Here is a 19,054-nt window from a genome sequence, read left to right on the forward strand (position 1 = left end):
GATCTGAATCCAAATATGAACTTTATAGCTTAGCTCCAACTCTGCTTGGCAAAGGATTCATTTTAATCTTATCCAGGTTCTGCACTCTTACTAAACCCTGATGGCTCCCACAGAATTATTATGATGTGTGTAACAAGAATGATCTGCATTGTGGTATGATGAGGCTTTGCACCAAATTTGCATTATATATTACCAGTGGAGCTGGGCAGGAAAGGCTTTTCCCATCCCATGAGAATTTGAGGTTTTGAAAAAATTTCAGATCCCAAATCAGAATGAAAAGTCAAAATCTCACATTTTTTTCCACACACCAATAATCTGAATTTTTTTGTACTAAGTCAGTTAAAATGTTTCATTGTGATCATTTCAAATCATTGTGTTTCCATTTCAACCCTTAAATATATTTTACTTTAGTGTAAATTAAAATTTCTGAACAAAAAGTCATTTCAAACCAAAAATGCATTTTTCCATTTCAAAACTGTCAAAACAGGATGTTTTGAAAATTTCAAAACTCTTTACACACTCCTTTCCCCGAAATCTGGACACTTGTTGAAACTGACCCTTTCCTGCAAATAGTTTTGGTTTTGACAAGTCAGCATTTTCCTACAGAAAACCATGTAATCGGAAAATTCCCAGCCAGCTTTAATTGGCACCATGCACACCAATGATCCCTTCTGAGGTCAACACAATCTTGGGATAATTGAATGTACCAACTGGCAATACCTGCTGTATTGTCTCAGTACGTTGTGCAATACCCCAGCAATCAGAAAAGGAGCTTATCATCTGCTTCACAAATGGCCCCCTTAAAACATGCTGCTGAGCTGAGGGGAGATCTTCCTGATGTTCTAAGAGGCAGGGCTGGCTCCAGGCACCAGCTTTCCAAGCAGGTGCTTGGGGCGGCATTCAGAATGGGGTGGCCGTCCGTGTCCCGCAGCGGCAATTTGGCGGCAGCTCCGCTGTTCTTCCTGGCGTGGCAGCAATTTGGTGGCAGCTCTGCCACTGTTGCGGCGACTGCTTGGGGCGGCAAAATTGGTAGAGCCGCCCCTGCTAAGAGGGGACATTATGGCATGCAGGTTAGGCATTACACTAACAGCTGGGAAACAGCAGTTGGTTTTACATAAGCGGAAGGATAATGCAAAGGAACAGGGTCAGTAGTGTATGGCCTGTTTGGGATCAGGATATATTCTGTGGAAAACAAAGGAAAGAAAGTAAATTGAAAATATTTTTTTTGGCCCACAATGAACTCTATAGCTTTCCAAAATGACCAGGACATACGTAGAATAAAATATTTATTACTACACGTCAGCAGAATAGCTAAAAGTATGCCACACACACTTTTAGTGAACTCTGGGAATTACCACCCAAACCACAAAAAGTTCCTCTGTGGGTGTTTGGTTTAATTTACGTTTCCAAGTCTGACTGGGCTTGCTACCTGTAAGAAGGGCTTGGTGATTTTTGTCATCTTGTCTCAAGGGTTCAGAAGAGTGAAATGGCCCCTTTTCTCCTAGTTCTTTGTTAGGGTCCTCTATTACTTTCTTGCCAGTGAGCTGGAGTACAATAGGCAGAAGCAGGAAGCCAGTGGGTCAGGTCTGGAAAATACAAAATCACCAAAGAAACATGGATGAAACTAGGACACAGCAAAGTAAATCAAGATCAGTCCTTAGCCTCTGTGAAAAATTAACTTTAGCCTGTCAATAATTCTTGATATAGTATAGAAATACTAGTAGGAGGAAACCATAAAAAAATATGGATCCTGTTGCTTTATGGACAGACCTTGTCTCAGCCTAACCCCAGGCAGGTGAGACTGACATGTAAACCAGGATCACTAGATCATCTTAACCCTTTATGCTGACTATGGTGCATGCAATATCAAAAGGGCTTTTGAAATGCTAGTTTCTGACAAAGGAAATTGGGAAAAAATTCTAGTTAGTTGAAGGGCATGGGGTAAAGGGATTGTGCTATAAGATATTAACCATAATATAGTTTCTCTTACCCTCCAGTGGTAAGGTACCCGATAAACATTTAATTGAAATGCTGATGTAACTACAACCAGCATGTTTTATAGAGTAATGAATTCTGTCACAACCTGAACATCAAAAATGGCCACAAGCTATAAAGGACTAGTGTCTGAAGGAGGAGGAGGGATGGAAGACAGACACTAGAAGCTGTTTCTCTGAGATGTTGGCTGGCCAACGGGATCAAAGAGGGAAAGATGACAACCAAGTAGAAGGAAGAGATTGTCTTCCTGACATCCACCCACGCCAAGGGGCAGAGAAGTAGTAAGATACTGTTTCTTTTGTAATGCATCCAAGATACGCCTATCTGGCCTAACTCTTTCCAAGCAGGATTAGATAAGTTATCCAGCCATTTCCCTTTGGCTAAATCTGATTTTCTGTCTACATTCATAGTATATTTTATTTTGATTAGACAATTTGAATTTTAAATTGTTTGGGAATTTCATTCAGACTATTTTGGAACATACTCTATTAGGAATGTTTGGTCAAAGTGGAATGGACTAAGGAGCCTCTCCCACAAGGGATGTCACTTGCAGGGCTGAGGTCTGACAAACACAGAAGAAATACTTGTCTGATCATAGCTGCCTCGAAATGCTCCCCCTTCTTTCATATTTTTCCTTTACCTATATTTTCTTATGGGTTAGGAGAAAGACCATCTAAAGACATTTGGGGCCCCAGTACCCCATGTTTGCAGGGATCCAATCCTCTCCCATTTCACTTTATTTATACAAATGTTACAGATGTTCTAGTGGGACCCCTGAATTTGTGGCACTGGTACAATTGTCCCCCCTTTTGTTCCCCTCTTGTCAGACTATTAAGGTACCGGAGAAACTGAGGCAAAATGAGATATGTCAGTCAGCTTTCACAATATAATATAAAACCTGCAGAGTATATATGAATCCTAAATTAGAACTGAAAGTCAGAAAGCTTTAATTTGTGCTAAAATGTTATTTATACTGAAAATTATTTAAGACAAATGAATTACAGAAAAATAATACAGCAGAGGGTAGATTTTCATAATTAAACTAAAAACTGAAAATGAAGCATTCACTTCCAGCAGAGTGAAGCATTACACTATAAAAATAGCAAGTAGTTCTGCACAGTTATCATTATACAGTAGATGTTATTTCTAAATGAAGCTTGCAAAAATATCCCATTTCATCAAATACAAGGCATTTTACTCCCCGGGGTTTCTTTGGGGTTTTCTTTCTTTTCTTTTTTTTCCTTTTCTTTTCTTTTTGTATGCAGATACTATTTTGCATTCAAATATATATCTCACTGAAAATGTTTTGGAGAATATTTTTTCCTCAAAACTGCTTTAATTAAAAAAAATTATAGCTAATTTGTAAATATTAAACTACAAATATGTGCCTATTTATAAGATATAGCAGGCAACTGAGGACACAAGCTGCAGGTTTGTGGCCAAGGCCCTAATTCCAAAAACACTTATGCACATAAAAATGTTATATACATGAGCCGTGCCAATGTGTGCATCAGTGTTTATAGAATTTATATATATATTTTATACCCTGACACCCACACGTAGGGTTTCATATCAAAGTTAGATACCATAAAGATGTGCTTAGAGATGACAGAGCACCAAAATCATATAATTTTGGAAGGCAACATGCTGTATCCAAACAAGGCCCCAATCCTACAACTTGTTTTGCATGGTGGATACCTACACACACACACACACACACACACACCAATAGAGTCCCAATAACTTCCATGCAGCTATATTCAGGAGCAGGGCTACAGGCATGCACACCTCATTGCAGTATTGGGACCATAGTAGCTACTGTTTTATAACTTTTATATTATAGGCGGGGATGGTAGCGCTGCCTATTAAGATTGCCTGACACTTTCCTTTATAAAACCCTGTTTTCAGGTGCTTACAACTTTACCAGACTTTAACCGTTGAAGCTGAAAATTTTCATGCCAGGTGTCTGTCTCAGGCTGTTTTATTTATTTGAACATTTCTGATCAAACAGTTCAGCCATTTCTGAGAATGAGGCTAGGGGAAAATACGTTGTTTTGCCCCAATAAAAAAAAACTCTTGCAGTCTTTTCTCTGAGGAGATCTAGCACACCCACACCTTAGACAAGGGATTTGAAATTTGGCATGGTGCTGTCCTGTGTGTCAACATTGTCCTGTTGTTTGTTCCTGAAAATCCACCCAAAGGTATAAACCTTTGAAAAATCTCAGTGTGCACATGCTCAGTACAGACTTCTTGGAGTTTAACAGCTAAATCTCCAAAGATTCCGTCTTCCCCGCAGGTCCTAGTGCTTATCAGACTGCAAAGCACCATCCCCATAGAGCAAGTGTGCAAGCTCCTTCTAGCACAGGGCTACAGAGTGGAAGTCACATAATTGCTGCTCCAAGTAGGGTGGGGCTGGGCACTAGAACTGAAAGCAAGGAGCCTACCTCCCCCCTGCAAAAAAACCCACAACTTTCTGGCACCCAGGCAGTGCCGAAGAAGCCATTTGATTCAAATGCAGAGGGGACAAAAGCTGGACCAAGGGAGGGAAAGGAATAGATTAAAACAAGTCTGGAGAGACTAGGCCTTGAGGCAGGAGAGAAACTGGGACTGGCTGGGCAAGGAGAATGAAACTGGGCACTGGAGTGGAGGGGAGGGGAAAGGGGACTGGTTGAGTAGGGAGGTTGAGACTGGAAGGGTCTAGACTGGGACTGGGAGCTGGTGAGGGAAATTTGGGGGGTGGACACAGGAAGCCAGTCAGCTCAGGTGGGAACACTTAAATTGGACAAGTAGCTGGAAGGAAGGGAATGTCTGGGACTGGCTGGACAAGGAGATTGGGACTAGAAACCAAAGTAAGAGGAACAAGCGCAGTGGCGAAGTGGAAACATCTGATGAGCTGGGATACAAGGGGAGAAGTGGGACTGGCTGTGCAAGGAGATTGTGAATGGATGTAGGAAGGAGGAGATTGGGACTTAGGCAGCAATCTTGGAGGGGAAGACTAGGATTGGCTGGGCAAGGAGACTGGAATTGGATGAGGAATCAGAGGTGATGAAGAGACAGGGCCAGGATGGAGCAGAAGGGGTCAAGCTTGTGGGGAATAGGCAGAAGTGTCAAGAGAACACTCTCCTCCAGAGTCTGGAATGGAATCTAAGATTCCTCAGTCTCACTCTTCCTGTGCTGTCAGCAAATCTGAGAAACCCACTAGCAAAGTATATGTCTTGTCCCCATCTAGTCCTGGTCCATATAGAGGATGACAATCTATCAGTTACTCCATTAGCTCAAGTGGCTGAGTCTGTGGGGTGGATATAGAAGTTCCAATCTGCTGCTGAACCATGGGGCTGTCAATATCATGCCTCATGATGGAATTTCTATTTTTTCAGTTTGCTCTTTTAAATACCTAGCAAATTACAACCTCTCTCCCCGCCAAAAAACTATGTTAAAAGAACATTACTAAGGTTGCAAAGTCAAGCACTCAAAAATTACAAAATGCCAGAATTAAGGTTGCCTGTGAAACCTTAATTTGGCCCCCTTGTGCATATTCATTATGATACAGCTTTTAATTACATGAACACATACTATTTTTCCTTGCCTTATTCAGTGCACAGAATGGACAGCGCTCGATTAACAAGCAGCTATCCAATATTTTTCCTTGGGAGAAGGGGTGGAGTGGGGGCAGGGCCTGGGGCTGAGTGGAGGGCTAGGTGGTCCCTGAAAAATTTTCAAACAAAATGGGGGTCTTTGGATTACTAAAGTTTGAGAACCTCTGTCATAGTCTATGGTTTAAACTGGTAGGACCATCTAAAACATGTGATGGCTGTGTTACGATCCCTCCAAGATGAGTGCACTAAGCACTGGGCTATAAGCTATACCAGGGATGCCCTCACTGTTGTGTTTGTGCAGGGTAGGTGTGCTTTGAGCATGCCTACTGGATCAGGCCCCACATCTAAATTTTGCATTTAGATGTCTAAAGTGGCAGTTAGGCATCTAAACCCCTTTGTAAAACCCATCTGTAAAATGGAGAGAGTATTACCCTGTAACAGGCAGCTTGGAGGGCCAGGCAGCCTAGTGGTTAGAGCGCATGGCTTTCAGCTCCCTGTTTGATTGAGGAGCCTCACAGTCTTTAAGGCCAGGGGGGTTAGGATGACTTGGACCCTCCCTCTCCACCAGGTCCCAGACTAGGGCCCTGGGTATATCAACACCTGAAGTGGGGGGCCTCCCAGCAGGGAGTCAAAATCCACTGCCCTGAGCTACTTCTACCTGTCTGTCCAGTTTGGGGCATAGCCCCTCCAGTCCAATTTGCTAGGTGGCTTGTTCCCATAGGGTCCTCTCTTGTGTCATGGGTGGCGCCTTGCCGCAGTCTCAGGCTCCTTTGGGCGGGGCAGCTGCAAGCTGGTGAAGTTACCTCAGGTGCTGGAGACTCCTAGGTCTCCTTCACAGTCTCCCTTGGCTGGGGAGACAGTGCTTACTCCCAGGTGGCTGCCGTGGCAGGCTATTGCTCTTTCCACTCAGGCAGGAGGCAGCTAGCTCCTGCCTCTTTGCCAGTCAGCCCTGAACTGGGTCAGGATCCCTCCTTTTCTCCCCCCTCCAGGCCTGGCATTGGCTGCAGATATAATGGGGTAGAGCTACTTGGACCCAAAGGCTCTCTTTAACTCCTGCTGTGCTGGCTGGCAGTTTCTCTTCTTCATCACATATCCCCCCATCATGACCCCATTTAGGGGTCTGACTCTCACCACCATCTACTGTCCTTCATCCTGCGAAAAGAAGTCAGCATTCAGGTGGGCTCTTCCAGCCCAGTGTTGAAGGCAGAAGGAAAAGAGCTGGAGTGAGCGGTACTATCTCAGAATTCGGGGGTTAGTATCCTTCATGGCATGTAGCCATCATAGGAGGGCATGGTCAGTGACTAATGTGAAGTGAGTGTCCAGAAGGTAGTAGCAGAGCAAGTCCATTGCCCACGTTACTGCCAGCGCCTCCTTTTCAATCACAAAGTAGGCCTTCTTCCTTGGGAACAGCTTTCAACTAATGTACAAGATGGGGTGTTAGTCACCTCACACTACCTGGGACAAAATGGCTCTTAGCCCCATGTCCGATGCTTCGGTCAGTAGCAGGAACTCCTTGGTGAAGTCAAGGCTGTACAAAATGGGTTCTCTGCAGAGTTGGGCCTTCAGGACTCTAAAAGCCTCCTCACAAGCTTTGGTCCACTGGATTTTCTTGGGCTCCCATTCTTGAGAAGATCAGTGAAAGGTGTTGTGATGGTTGAGAAAACCCAGAATAAATTGGTGGTAGTACCCAGCCAGTCCTAAAAACCAGCATATCTGTTTCCTTGAGGAAGGTGTGAGGCACAACTGGAGCGCCTGGACCTTATTGGCCCAGGGTCACACTGTGCCCTTTCCTAAAGTGTACCCAAGTTAAGGTCAGGGGCGCCCCCTTTGGCGGCAACAGGGAATTGGTGCTTGCACTGGGTTGATCTATCAGGCATCCTGGCTTGCAGCTAAGGCCCGGTAGCTCAGGCCTTCTGGGTGGGAGCCAAGCAGACAAACAGTGGCTCAGGGCTCCTGCCTGAGATCTAAGCAAGTAGACAGTCAATGGCTCAGGCCTTCTGGCCTAAGGGTTAGTGCTCATAAAGCAGGGCCAAAGATAGGGGGGCCCACCCTGCTTCACTGGTTCCCAGCCCAGGGTCCTAGAAGCAATGGGGGATCTCGTTGCATGGTCGGCGGGGAAGCATGGGTTCACTGCCTTGCCTCCCAGCCACACAGCCGAGTCAACGCCTTGTTTTCCTGGGCTACTTCCTTCCGGTCTCTGGTGGGACTGCTCCATGGCTGCTGGGGACTGGTTCCCCGTGTCTGCACAGAGTGGCCTATTCTCCACTTCTGCCCTGGGTCTCTCCGTCTTATGGAGCAGCAGGTGGTCTTCTCACCAGGCTGGCTCCGAGAACTGTCACCCACCTCAGCCAGTCGATGGCTCTGCTGGCAGTTCGGCTCCTAGGAAGGATGTCTGGCTCCTTCCCTGACTTGCCTCCAACTGAGCTGCAGGGCCTCGCTCATATACTTGCTGCCCTGCCTCTCCCCTTCCTCTGAGGGTGTAGGGGTGGGGTGGGGTTAGCTGAGCCCAACAAGGTGAGTTAACCAAGTGGATTATTGCCACTTATATCTAGGAGTGAAGCTGCACATCCAGAATGAGGCCACTCTGCCTCATTACATGGAGGTCCGTTGTTTCATCCTTGCCCAGGTGACATTTAGCGGGATTTGCTAGGTGGGCCGGTAAGGAGACAGGAAGAAAGTCCCAAGTGGGAGAGAGGGGACTAGGGCTGGGTGAGCCCAGTTACATGGAGGCATCAAGGGACGGAGACCTCTGTTCCCCTCAGGTCCTGGGGAGAGGGACAAAAAGTGCTGTTGGTGCTGTAAATAGATTGTTGCACGGGGGGGTGTTGTGGAAATGGGAGAGGGAATTTAAAATAAAAGGGTACAGTGAGGGAACAACCACTGGAGTCCATGCTGTTTCTGCAGGGAGATGGTGGGAGAGGAGATGCACCCCATGATAATTAAGTTGTTCCACTGTTTATAAAACACTTAAAAATTCATTGGAGCAGGGATTGGTCTTGATCTCCCAGCAGAGTGCCCTACCACTGGGCTATCGAGTCCTGTTCACATTCTTTCTGACCCAATGAATATTTCATACAACATGGAACGCAAAAAAGTTATCATTTTCTATTAAATTCTAGAGGCTTTTTCCACAAAAAGAGAGTAATGCAGTAATTCCAGGCAGAATGAGCCTCAGTCCAGAAGAGAGGAGGAGGTTCAGGAAGGAAAAAGACAATGACTAACAGCAGAGCCTTGCCATTTAGGTAAATCTCTCTAGCCATGATCAAGAATCTATGGCATTCATATTCAGTAGGACATCAAATGTCACATGCTTTGACATCTTTCCAAAAACAATCAGAAGATGCACGACCAGTAGTAGGAGCAACCAACATTGTGGAATTGACCAGAGATGCTGACAAGGAAAAAAACAGCTAGTGTGGCACACCACAATGACAGATTCTGAAAATAGGACTGAAAGGGACAGGATAAGCAGACTAGAAAGAAACTAAAAGAGGCAGAACAGAGAGAAGTGGAGATAGATTTAAGGAGAAGAAAGAGACAATAGAATCATAGAATATCAGGGTTGGAAGGGACCCCTGAAGGTCATCTAGTCCAACCCCCTGCTCGAAGCAAGACCAATTCCCAGTTAAATCATCCCAGCCAGGGCTTTGTCAAGCCTGACCTTAAAAACCTCTAAGGAAGGAGATTCTACCACCTCCCTAGGTAACGCATTCCAGTGTTTCACCACCCTCTTAGTGAAAAAGTTTTTCCTAATATCCAATCTAAACCTCCCCCACTGCAACTTGAGACCATTACTCCTCGTTCTGTCATCTGCTACCATTGAGAACAGTCTAGAGCCATCCTCTTTGGAACCCCCTTTCAGGTAGTTGAAAGCAACTATCAAATCCCCCCTCATTCTTCTCTTCTGCAGGCTAAACAATCCCAGCTCCCTCAGCCTCTCCTCATAAGTCATGTGTTCTAGACCCCTAATCATTTTTGTTGCCCTTCACTGGACTCTCTCCAATTTATCCACATCCTTGAAGCACCATTAAGACTGACATCTGAAAAATATCAGCATTTAATTTTCAGCATGTGCACTTAAAATGTTTGTCATGAATGAACTAATGAAATTTAATTTTTACCTAACTGTAAGAACAAAGCAAAAAAATAATATGGCTTGGTATGTAATTCAGATTTATTTAAGGTGACTTGATGTTCTTTATTGTTTTGTACAGGTCTTGTATTTCCTTATTTCAATATAAATATGTTGCCAAAAATAGCACGAGGGCAGGCCATTATAAAGAAAGCTTGAGTTAGGGCAAAAGTTCCCTGGCAAAAATGACAACAAACTGCACATGCTTACTTGTTTGACGTGGTTTATTTCTCTGGTAAACAACTAATTATACCTTTAATAATGTCTTCATTTATCTACTTTAATCTTTTTTTTAAATTGCCTTACTGCTGTGACCATTGTGCACGTCATACATAGTATGTGCTCACTTTAAAGATGTCCTTAAAATTAATTTACTATGACCATCCAAGGAAATTATTTTCTACTAGAAGCTGAAAGCACATGCTGTTGCCCAGGTGTAATTTGTAAAGTTGTGTGTGTGTGGTTAAAAAAAGTCATGGGGGAGGAGAGAATAACAGATTGTGAATCCCAGTGATGATTCCACCTGGTCATATTCTTAACAAAAAAAGCTGTCAACCATGCTTGTAGATGCTTCTATCATTTCACACTGATTCAACAGACATTCTAGGCTTCAGAGTGACACACAGACTGGTATCAGTCCTGGAACCTTATTATATAGTTGATTCTTAATTATTTACTATTAAGAAAATAATAGTCTTTTAATCAAGCATTTTGAAGAACTTGCCTCCTCCTTTATTGAGATCATCTGCCCTCAACCAGTTAAATCAATTGGCAAGTCCAAGTTCCTTCTGGACTCCCCAATGCCACTGAATGCTCCAATAGCTATTGTGGCAAAACACACAGACTCACAAACAATTGGCCAGAAGTTTGTGCCCCATACTATCAAACACAGATCATGGCCCCAGTCATTCATGACCTCTGGATTGGATTATTGCCACTTATATCTAGGAGTGAAGCTGCACATCCTCAAGAAAGCTTCAACTGGTACAAAATGCAGCAGCCCATCTACTTAGCAGCACAAGACACTGTGTACACATCATCTCAGTGCTCCACTCACTGCACTGGCACCCCAAGTAATACAGAGACCAGTTCAGGGCCCGTCCAGCCAGATATTAAAAACACTCTCTGAGGCTATCCCTAATTACTTGAAAGATCACTGCTATGATTATGCCCTTCCATGATAACCCACTGGAATGATGAAACTGTCAGCCAATATGAGGAGGCTTCTGATCACAGGAGCTGGACCAAATCCACAGAACTTGCTGTCAGAAGATCTGTCATAATCTCACCATGTTCAGAAGTACATGAAAAATTCTACTCCGTGACATTCCTTCAGTCTATTCTTCACACGCAACAATCTATGAACTAATCAAGCTATTTTTCTTACAGGCTGAGAAGACAGAAAGAGTGAAACTATTACACTGAGTTCTATTTTCAAATACTTGAGAAAAATACTATAGTGACTGGGATTGCACAAGTACATAGATTAGCTAATAAGTTATTTCTAAAAGGTAAGAAAACAATGGAAATGCTAATATCCTGGGACTGACACGGCTTTAACAACACTGCATACAAGAGTTTATCTTGTATACTGTGTTGTTAAATCCATGTCAGTCCCAGGATATTAGCATTTCCATGGTGAGACCAGGCATTCAGAATGGTCAGTATTAGCATGCATAAACTGATTTAGAAGCTTTTTTTTAGTACTATAAAACTTTTTTGCTCTTTCACATATTAAAGTGAACAATTCATATATTATGTAAACACAATACGTTGACAAGAAGACATTACTTTGAATATAGCAAACCAGGGATTAATAGGTCCATTAGAACTGGCTGGAAATTTTTCATCAAAACATTTTTCTAGTAAAATGTGCTATTTTTGTCAAAAAAAACATTTTGAAAAGTATAAATTTTGGCAAAAATTCCCAAGGAAAAAATTTCATTTTGGGAAATTTTAGAAGATTGTTTCAGAATTTCAAAATTTGTTTTTAGTTTTCATTAGTTTTTATTTTTATAACATTTTTACTTTATTTAATGGTGTAGTAGTGAATAATAATATGCACTATTACTGATATTTCATAATATAAATTGTTGAAATATTCTATTGTTTATTTTATTTTTAAAAACATTAGTGTTCAGTTATACTTCAGGTTAAGATTTTGTCATGGTTATCTTTAGTGAACGTCAGAGACAGATCACGGGAAATAAACAAAAATTCATGGAAGCCCTTGACCTGTCCCTGACTTTTACTAAAAATAATTGTGACAAAATGGGGCTGATGGGAGGAGGACTGAAGCCCTAGAGGATGGAGGGATGAAAGCCCAAGCACCGTTACGGAAGCGGGGGCAGCACCTGCCACCTATAGCGGCTTAGAGCATAGGGTCCCTCTGCCACCTGCAGTGGCTCAAAGCTCCGGGGCCAGAGGCTGAGAACTGCAGTTGCCCCCTGCAGCCCACCGAAGCTGGGAGCTCCAGAGTCCCTGCTGGCTGACAGCTCCAGCACATCACCGTGGGGCTGAAGCAGAAAACGCTATGGAGGACTCTGAAAGTCACTGAATCTGTGACTTCCGTGACATAAGCTTATCCTTAGTTATACTGAACCCAATTATACTTTTGGTCTTCACATCATCCATGGAAACGAGTTCCACAGGTTGACTGTACACTGTGTGAAGAAGTACTGCCTTTTGTTTGTTTTAAACCTGCTCTCTACTAATTTCATTGGGTGACCCGTTGTTCTTGTGTTATGTGAAGGGGTAAACAACACTTCCTTATTCACTTTCTCCTTACCATCCATGATTTTATAGCCCCCTATCATATCCCTCCTTAGCTGTCTTTTTTCTACGCTGAACAGTCCCAGTCTTTTTTAATCTCTCCTCATATGGAAGCTGGTCCATACCTACTCATTTTTGTTGTCCTTCTCTGTATCTTTTCCAATTCCAAAGTATCTTTTTTGAGATGGGGCAACCAGAATGGCACACAGTATTTAAGGTGTGAGTGTATCATTTACTCCTGGGGGAATTCTGTGCTACTGCATGTGCACATAATTAATAAGCCATGCATATTTTTAATTTTTTGCGCAGAAAAAAGCTTCTGCTGCAATGTTGCTGCATTTCCGCCTTTTGCCCACCAGAGGAAACTGTGGCAATAGAACTCAGCAGCAGCTCCCCTCCAGTGAGGGAAGAGAAAGAGCCTGCCTTCTTTGTAGCGCCTGTCAGGCAAGGTCAGGAGACAGGGACTATGGGGACATAGTGCGGTGCTGGCGGGGTCAGACAGGGGCTCATAAGGGCTAATGGGGGAGGACAGACTGGGGCAGCAGCTTAATGGGAGTGGAGGCACAGGGCCACGGGGGGAGGAAGGTGCAGGGCCACATGGTTATGGGGGTGGGGGTGCAGAACTACATAGGAACTGGGGAGTTGCTGAGGGGGGTACAGAGACAGGGAGCAGGGACAGGGACACAGGGTGGCTGAGTGGTGGCACAGAGACACATAGGGACAGGGGGAGGGGGTACAGAGCCACATAGGAACAGGGAAGTGGCTGGGTGGAGGAACAGAGACACATGGGGATGGGAGAGGGGTGCAGGAACACATGGGGATGGCGGGGGAGTGGGTGTCTGAGTGCAGGTGGAGGGACACATGGACAGGGGGTGCGAGGACACATGGGAACAGGGGTAAATGTGCCTCACTGAATGGGAAAGGCTAGAGGTCAACCAGGGTCTGCATGGGGGAAGCTCCCTAACAATCCTTCCCCCCCCATAAAACCCATTCTATACTTTTCCCACCCATACCCAATAGCCCTCCAAGTTCACAGCCAGGCTCCTTTCCAGCAATTTACTTCCCTCTCCCTCAGCTCCTCCGTTATCCCTGACTCTCCCAAGCCTTTGCACTGCTTCTGAGGGGTGCAGGAAATATGGTTCTGTACTGTAGTTTAAATGGGATATTACTAAGAGTTCTGTTTTAATATGCCTGGTAAGGAATCTATTCATCAAAAAACATTTCCTGAATTTTTTTGGTTGTCTGTATTGTTACAGAGATACTTGCTGACAGGTATTTTGAAATAAATGGCCAAAAATAATTGAAACTGGTGTGATTAGACTGTGTTATTCTGACAAATAAAATATGAAGAATTTTTAAATATTGTGTGCAGAATTTTTAATTTTTTGCCACAGAATTCCCCCAGGAGTAACCATTGGTTTATGTAATGGTATTATGATACTCTTTGTCTCTTTTTCCTATACCTTTCCTAATGGTCCCTAACACTGTTAGCTTTTTTGACTGCTGCTTCACATTGAACTGATGTTTTCAGAGAACTATCGATGATGACTCAAAGATCTCTTTCTGGAGTGGTAACAACTAATTTAGACCTCATTATTTTTGCATGTATAGTTGGGATTATTTTTTCTGTTTAACTAACTTCCTCATTTGTGTGTAGTTCCCCTTTTTGATGTTAAACCCATGACAGTAACATTTCTTTGGCACTTCCGCCCACAAAGACATTAATTACTTTATGGTTTAATTACTTTATGGTTTCTATTAAGGAGCAGTTCAGCTATATTTACCTCTTGCCTTTCCCCTTGAGTTCCAGGACAAGCTGCTCTACAAAGCAGTCATCTATCCTTTCCTCAAGTGATATGTGCCAAGTCAATAGGAGGATAGGTAAAATGCTCCACTATATTGTTTTCTGCCTTTGTAGCCTCTCTAATCTCTCTGAGCATTTCACAGTCACCATCACCATCCTGGTAAGGTGGTTGGTAGTAAATTTCCTACTTCTATACTCTGAATGTGCAAGCAAGGAATTTCTATCCAGAGAGATTCTCTGGTACAGTTTGATTCATTTAATATTTTTACTTTATTTGAGAGGGAGTGCTGGTAGGTATGCTTGCCAAATTGAGCAACCAGGAAAAGGCATTTCAAATATATGTGGGGAATTTTAAGGGGTGTGTGGCTTCTGATCTCTGTGAGCTCTTGGCAGTGGAGTTCACAATTGTGATCAGAGTGGTCACTGTCTCAGGGAATGGGGCATTGTGGAACAGCTGCTGGTGGACTGTTAGGATCAACAAAGGTTGCAAAGTGTCTTCACTAGCACTACATTGACCTCGGTGGGTCAACCATGGCTCTGCACCATATGGGGAGGTAGTTTTACAGCATCACCATAACTAGGGTGACCAGATGACAAGAACAAAATATCAGGACACCTGTGGGGGCAGCCACAGGCTCACCCCCCCACCAGGGCTGGCTCTAGGTTTTTTGTCGCCCCAAGAAAAAAAGAAAGAAAAGCCAGAGTGCCGCTGAAGCAAAAAAAAAAAAAAAAAAAAAAAAGCCAGAGTGTCACCGAAGCAATATATTGGGACAAATGGCGTCCCAACTGTATATCAGTCAGGATGCGGGACAAACAACTAAATATCTGGACAGTCCTGATTTTATAGGGACGTCTGGTCACCCTAACCATAACAGGGTGTTTACATTGGTCAGAGACAATTTTCAGCGTAGACAGAAGCACAAACAGGTTGATTAAAGGTGACGTACATCAACCTAACTTTGTAGTGAAGACCAGGTCTGAGGAAAGAGACACCCAAACAGCTGAGAAGTAGATGAAATTAGATAGCTTTTTATGCTGTTCTGGTAGTCACAGATCACTTCACTTTATAGCAGGATTCTTTGATGCCTGTAGAAATCCCCATCATCTAAATTCCAACTTGGATAGATACTACAGTCAATGTTCAAAAACTACACACAGGACATAACAGTGCAGAAGAATAAGAAACTTCATTTACTTTTCAGTAAGCTGGGGGGGGGGGTAGGAGGGCAGGAGACATAGACCAAATTGAGTTCAAATTCCATCTCAGCAACTTCAGATTCCAAGGAGACAAGGGCCTGACATCATCCCAACAAGAAAAAGACAGCAATTTATACAGCCTTACTCAACCTTGGGATAAAGTATCATTTTTTCCAGTTACAAATTTTTGTTTTCAAGAGTGATGTGGAGACAAAGCAAGGAAACTGTCAAGGTTCCTCCCCCACTCTGAACTCTAGGGTACAGATGTGGGGACCTGCATGAAAACCTCCTAAGCTTACTTTTACCAGCTTAGGTTAAAACTTCCCCAAGGTACAAATTAATTTTATCCTTTGTCCTTGGAATATCCACTGCCACCACCAAACTCTAACTGAGTTTACTGGGAATCATAGTTTGGACACATCTTACCCCCCCAAAATCCTCCCAACCCTTGCACCCCACTTCCTGGGAAAGGTTTGGTAAAAATCCTCACCAATTTGCATAGGTGACCACAGACCCAAACCCTTGGATCTGAGAACAATGAAAAAACATTCAGTTTTCTTACAAGAAGATTTTTAATAGAAATAGAAGTAAAGGAATCACCCCTGTAAAATCAGGATGGTAGGTACCTTACAGGGTAATTAGATTCAAAACATAGAGAATCCCTCTAGGCAAAACCTTAAGTTACAAAAAAGAAACACAGACAGAAATAGTCATTCTATTCAGCACAATTCTTTTTCTCAGCCATTTAAAGAAATCATAATCTAACACATACCTAGCTAGATTACTTACTAAAGTTCTAAGACTCCATTCCTGGTCTATCCCCAGCAAAAGCAGCATATAGACAGACACAGACCCTTTCTTTCTCTCCCTCCTCCCAGCTTTTGAAAGTATCTTGTCTCCTCATTGGTCATTTTGGTCAAGTGCCAGCGAGGTTACCTTTAGCTTCTTAACCCTTTACAGGTGAGAGGATTTTTTTTCTGGCCAGGAGGGATTTTAAAGGGGTTTACCCTTCCCTTTATATTTATGAAAGAAACGACTTGCAAAATCAGATTGTGTGAAGAAATGCTTTGACATACAATAGTTACAGTACTTACACAAAAACTACCAAATAGTCTTTCTTTGATCTCTGGTAATTTGGATGTGTGATAAGTATAAAACATGTGGAGCTACATCCACCAACTACAAGGAAGCTTTATTATAATTTTCATCCCAGCTGTCACTTGCAACTTAAATCTATCCTCTAAAGTTGTTTATCATTTCAAACCCTCTGTTGTTTTCTACCTCACTATATATACTCAAGCCTCAGCTATAAATTTAGCATCCCACCACAGAACAGAAAGTGTTATTTTTAAATCAGTATGTGAAATCTAGTTAAACTACAATAAGATCACTAAAGCTATCATTAAATAGACCATTGTACTGTTGACACTATTTAAGGTTGAAATGGCACCTTCATTTTAAGCAATTATGAAGTGTATAGACTTGCCCTACCCGACAAAATTAAGTCAACTTAAGGGCCGTAGAGTCGGAGCAGTAATTAAAGCAATGTTTCATGTCCACACTATGCTCCCTCTGTCAGCAGTGCTCATCCTCACCAGGAGTGCTTCCACTGACTTACCTGTGTTGGACATTGTGGGGCACTGACAGTTGGAGCCCCCTGCCAGCCACCAGCTACCAAACCCCCTGCCCCAAGCTGTCAGCCCTGCGGGGCTCACAACTGGAGCCCACCCCAGCCCCAAGTTGTACTCCTGCAGCTGCTGAAGTGAGGGCAGGGGTGGGGAGAGATATAGGATGTCCCAAGAGTGCCCTCTCCGAAGTAAAGTTACACACAATGTTCCTTCCCCTGCCTCCTGCCTCCCTCGAAACAGGGCGAGTCCGGGCTGCTGAGAGATTGTGTGTAAATCATGCTGACAGCCCGAGTTGACAGCCAGAGTATTATGGGGTCATTGGGGAAAAATACCTTAAAAACAGGTCTTGCGTGCTCTGCCTGCACATTAAAGACACACTGAGGCTTCTTGTGAGAACGGGACAGTTCTTGCAGGAGTTTTCCTCTCAGGGGATTGCTGAGGACCAGTCCATCCCCACCTGATCTGTGGCTGTATTTTCATGAGGGATTTAGGCACATTGATGCAGCCCCAGGGAGAACTCTTGCCCACGTGCTTACAAGTTAAACATGTTGACAAAAACAACGCGGAGTCCTTGTGGCACCGTAGAGGCTAACAAATTTATTTGGGCATAAGCTTTCATGGGCTAGAACCCACTTCATCTGATGTATGGAGTGGAAAACACAGTCGCAGGTATAAATACACAGCACATGAAAGGATGGGATTTGCCTTACCAAGTGCCTCCCATCCTTTCATGTGCTGGGTATTTATACTTGCTACTCTAGAGTTCTAGCCCAGGAAAGCTTATGCCCAAATAAATGTGGTAGTCTCTAAGATGCCACAAGGACTCCTCATTGTTTTTCGTGATCCAGACTAACAGGGCTACCCCTCTGAAACCTGTCACCCTGTTGAGGAAGTGGGCGGGGATTGCAGGTGTTCTAGGAGGAGCAGCCAACCACGACAGTTCTTGCAAATAGCCAGTGATCTCCAACCCAAACACTCTGCTGGCCAAGCCGCCCCGCTGCCTGAATCACGTCCTGTTGACGGGACTACATAGGATATTGCCCGGCCTCCGGCGGTTGCAGGGCACGGCGCGGTTTCCACACAATTCCTCAGCAGCCCGGACTCGCCCCGTTTCGAGGGAGGCAGGGGAAGGAACATTGTGTGTAACTTTACTACCTCGGAGAGAGCACTCTGGGGACATCCTGTATCTCTCCCCACCCCTGCCCTCACTTCCGCAGCTGCAGGAGCACAACGGATTATTTTAACCGCCCACACTCAACCCCTGTGGGGAGGGTGGTGGAGCCGTCAACCCCAGCACCTGCCATGGCTCTTCCTCGCAGCTGCCACCCCGAGGGGGCCCCGTTTTGAGCCGCAGCAGCCGCGCGCGGGGCAGGCATGGGGAGGCTGCGCGGGGCGCTCGGCCCCTGGCCGGGGCTGGCCGCCCTGCTGTGCCTGGCGCACGCCGCCCGGGCCGCCTTCCAGCTCACCGTCCTCCACACCAACGACGTCCACGCGCGGGTGGAGCAGACCAGCCGCGACTCCGGCAAGTGCCAGACCCGCTCCGGCGGCGGGCCCCCGGATTGCTACGGCGGGGTGGCGCGGAGGTACGCCAAGATCCGCGAGATCCGAGCCACCCACCCCAACGTGCTGCTCCTGGACGCCGGCGACCAGTACCAGGGCACCGTGTGGTTCAGCTACTTCAAGGGGCGGGAAGCGGCCCGCTTCATGAACTTCCTGGGCTACGACGCTATGGTAAGGGGCAGGCGCCTCGCGGGGGGCCACGGGCTCAGGCAAGGGCGGGCGGCTCCAGGGCAACTTGGGGCTACGGGAGCGGAGGTGTGTGCGCATAAGTGGTGCATGATCGGGGGGCTGCCGGGCCGGGGGGCGGCCGGAGAGGGAGGGTGCAGGGGGCTGGTGCCAGGGAAGGGCGCAGGGAGGGGAGGGGGGTAGC

At 44.8% G+C, this 19,054-nt stretch overlaps 1 protein-coding gene and 1 long non-coding RNA gene across 6 annotated transcripts in view; one reads left to right on the top strand and one right to left on the bottom strand.

Moving 5' to 3' along the window:
• Positions 1 to 1,327: 1,327 nt before the first annotated feature.
• LOC311517723 overlaps positions 1,328 to 19,054 on the bottom strand; it is a 29,290-nt gene continuing 11,563 nt past the window's right edge. Inside the window, exon 3 of the long non-coding RNA XR_014710774.1 lies at positions 1,328 to 1,586. This is a non-coding gene — a long non-coding RNA (uncharacterized lncRNA). The remainder of the gene's footprint in view (positions 1,587 to 19,054) is intronic.
• NT5E (5'-nucleotidase ecto) overlaps positions 18,091 to 19,054 on the top strand; it is a 46,882-nt gene continuing 45,918 nt past the window's right edge. For 3 of the 5 annotated variants that reach the window (XR_014710772.1, XM_084622809.1, XM_084622811.1), the window contains exon 1: positions 18,092 to 18,855. Coding sequence is in view for 4 of the 5 variants with exons in the window: in XM_084622809.1 (XP_084478935.1) it covers positions 18,499 to 18,855 (357 nt within the window). In the remaining variant the exon portion in view is untranslated. Of the gene's footprint in view, positions 18,856 to 19,054 lie in introns of all 5 variants that reach the window. The other 2 variants (XM_084622810.1, XM_084622808.1) reach the window with 2 other exon arrangements.

This window comes from Lepidochelys olivacea (genome assembly GCF_965140295.1).
Source record: "Lepidochelys olivacea isolate rLepOli2 genome assembly, chromosome: 3".
In the NCBI taxonomy this organism is placed as follows: Eukaryota; Metazoa; Chordata; order Testudines; family Cheloniidae; genus Lepidochelys; species Lepidochelys olivacea.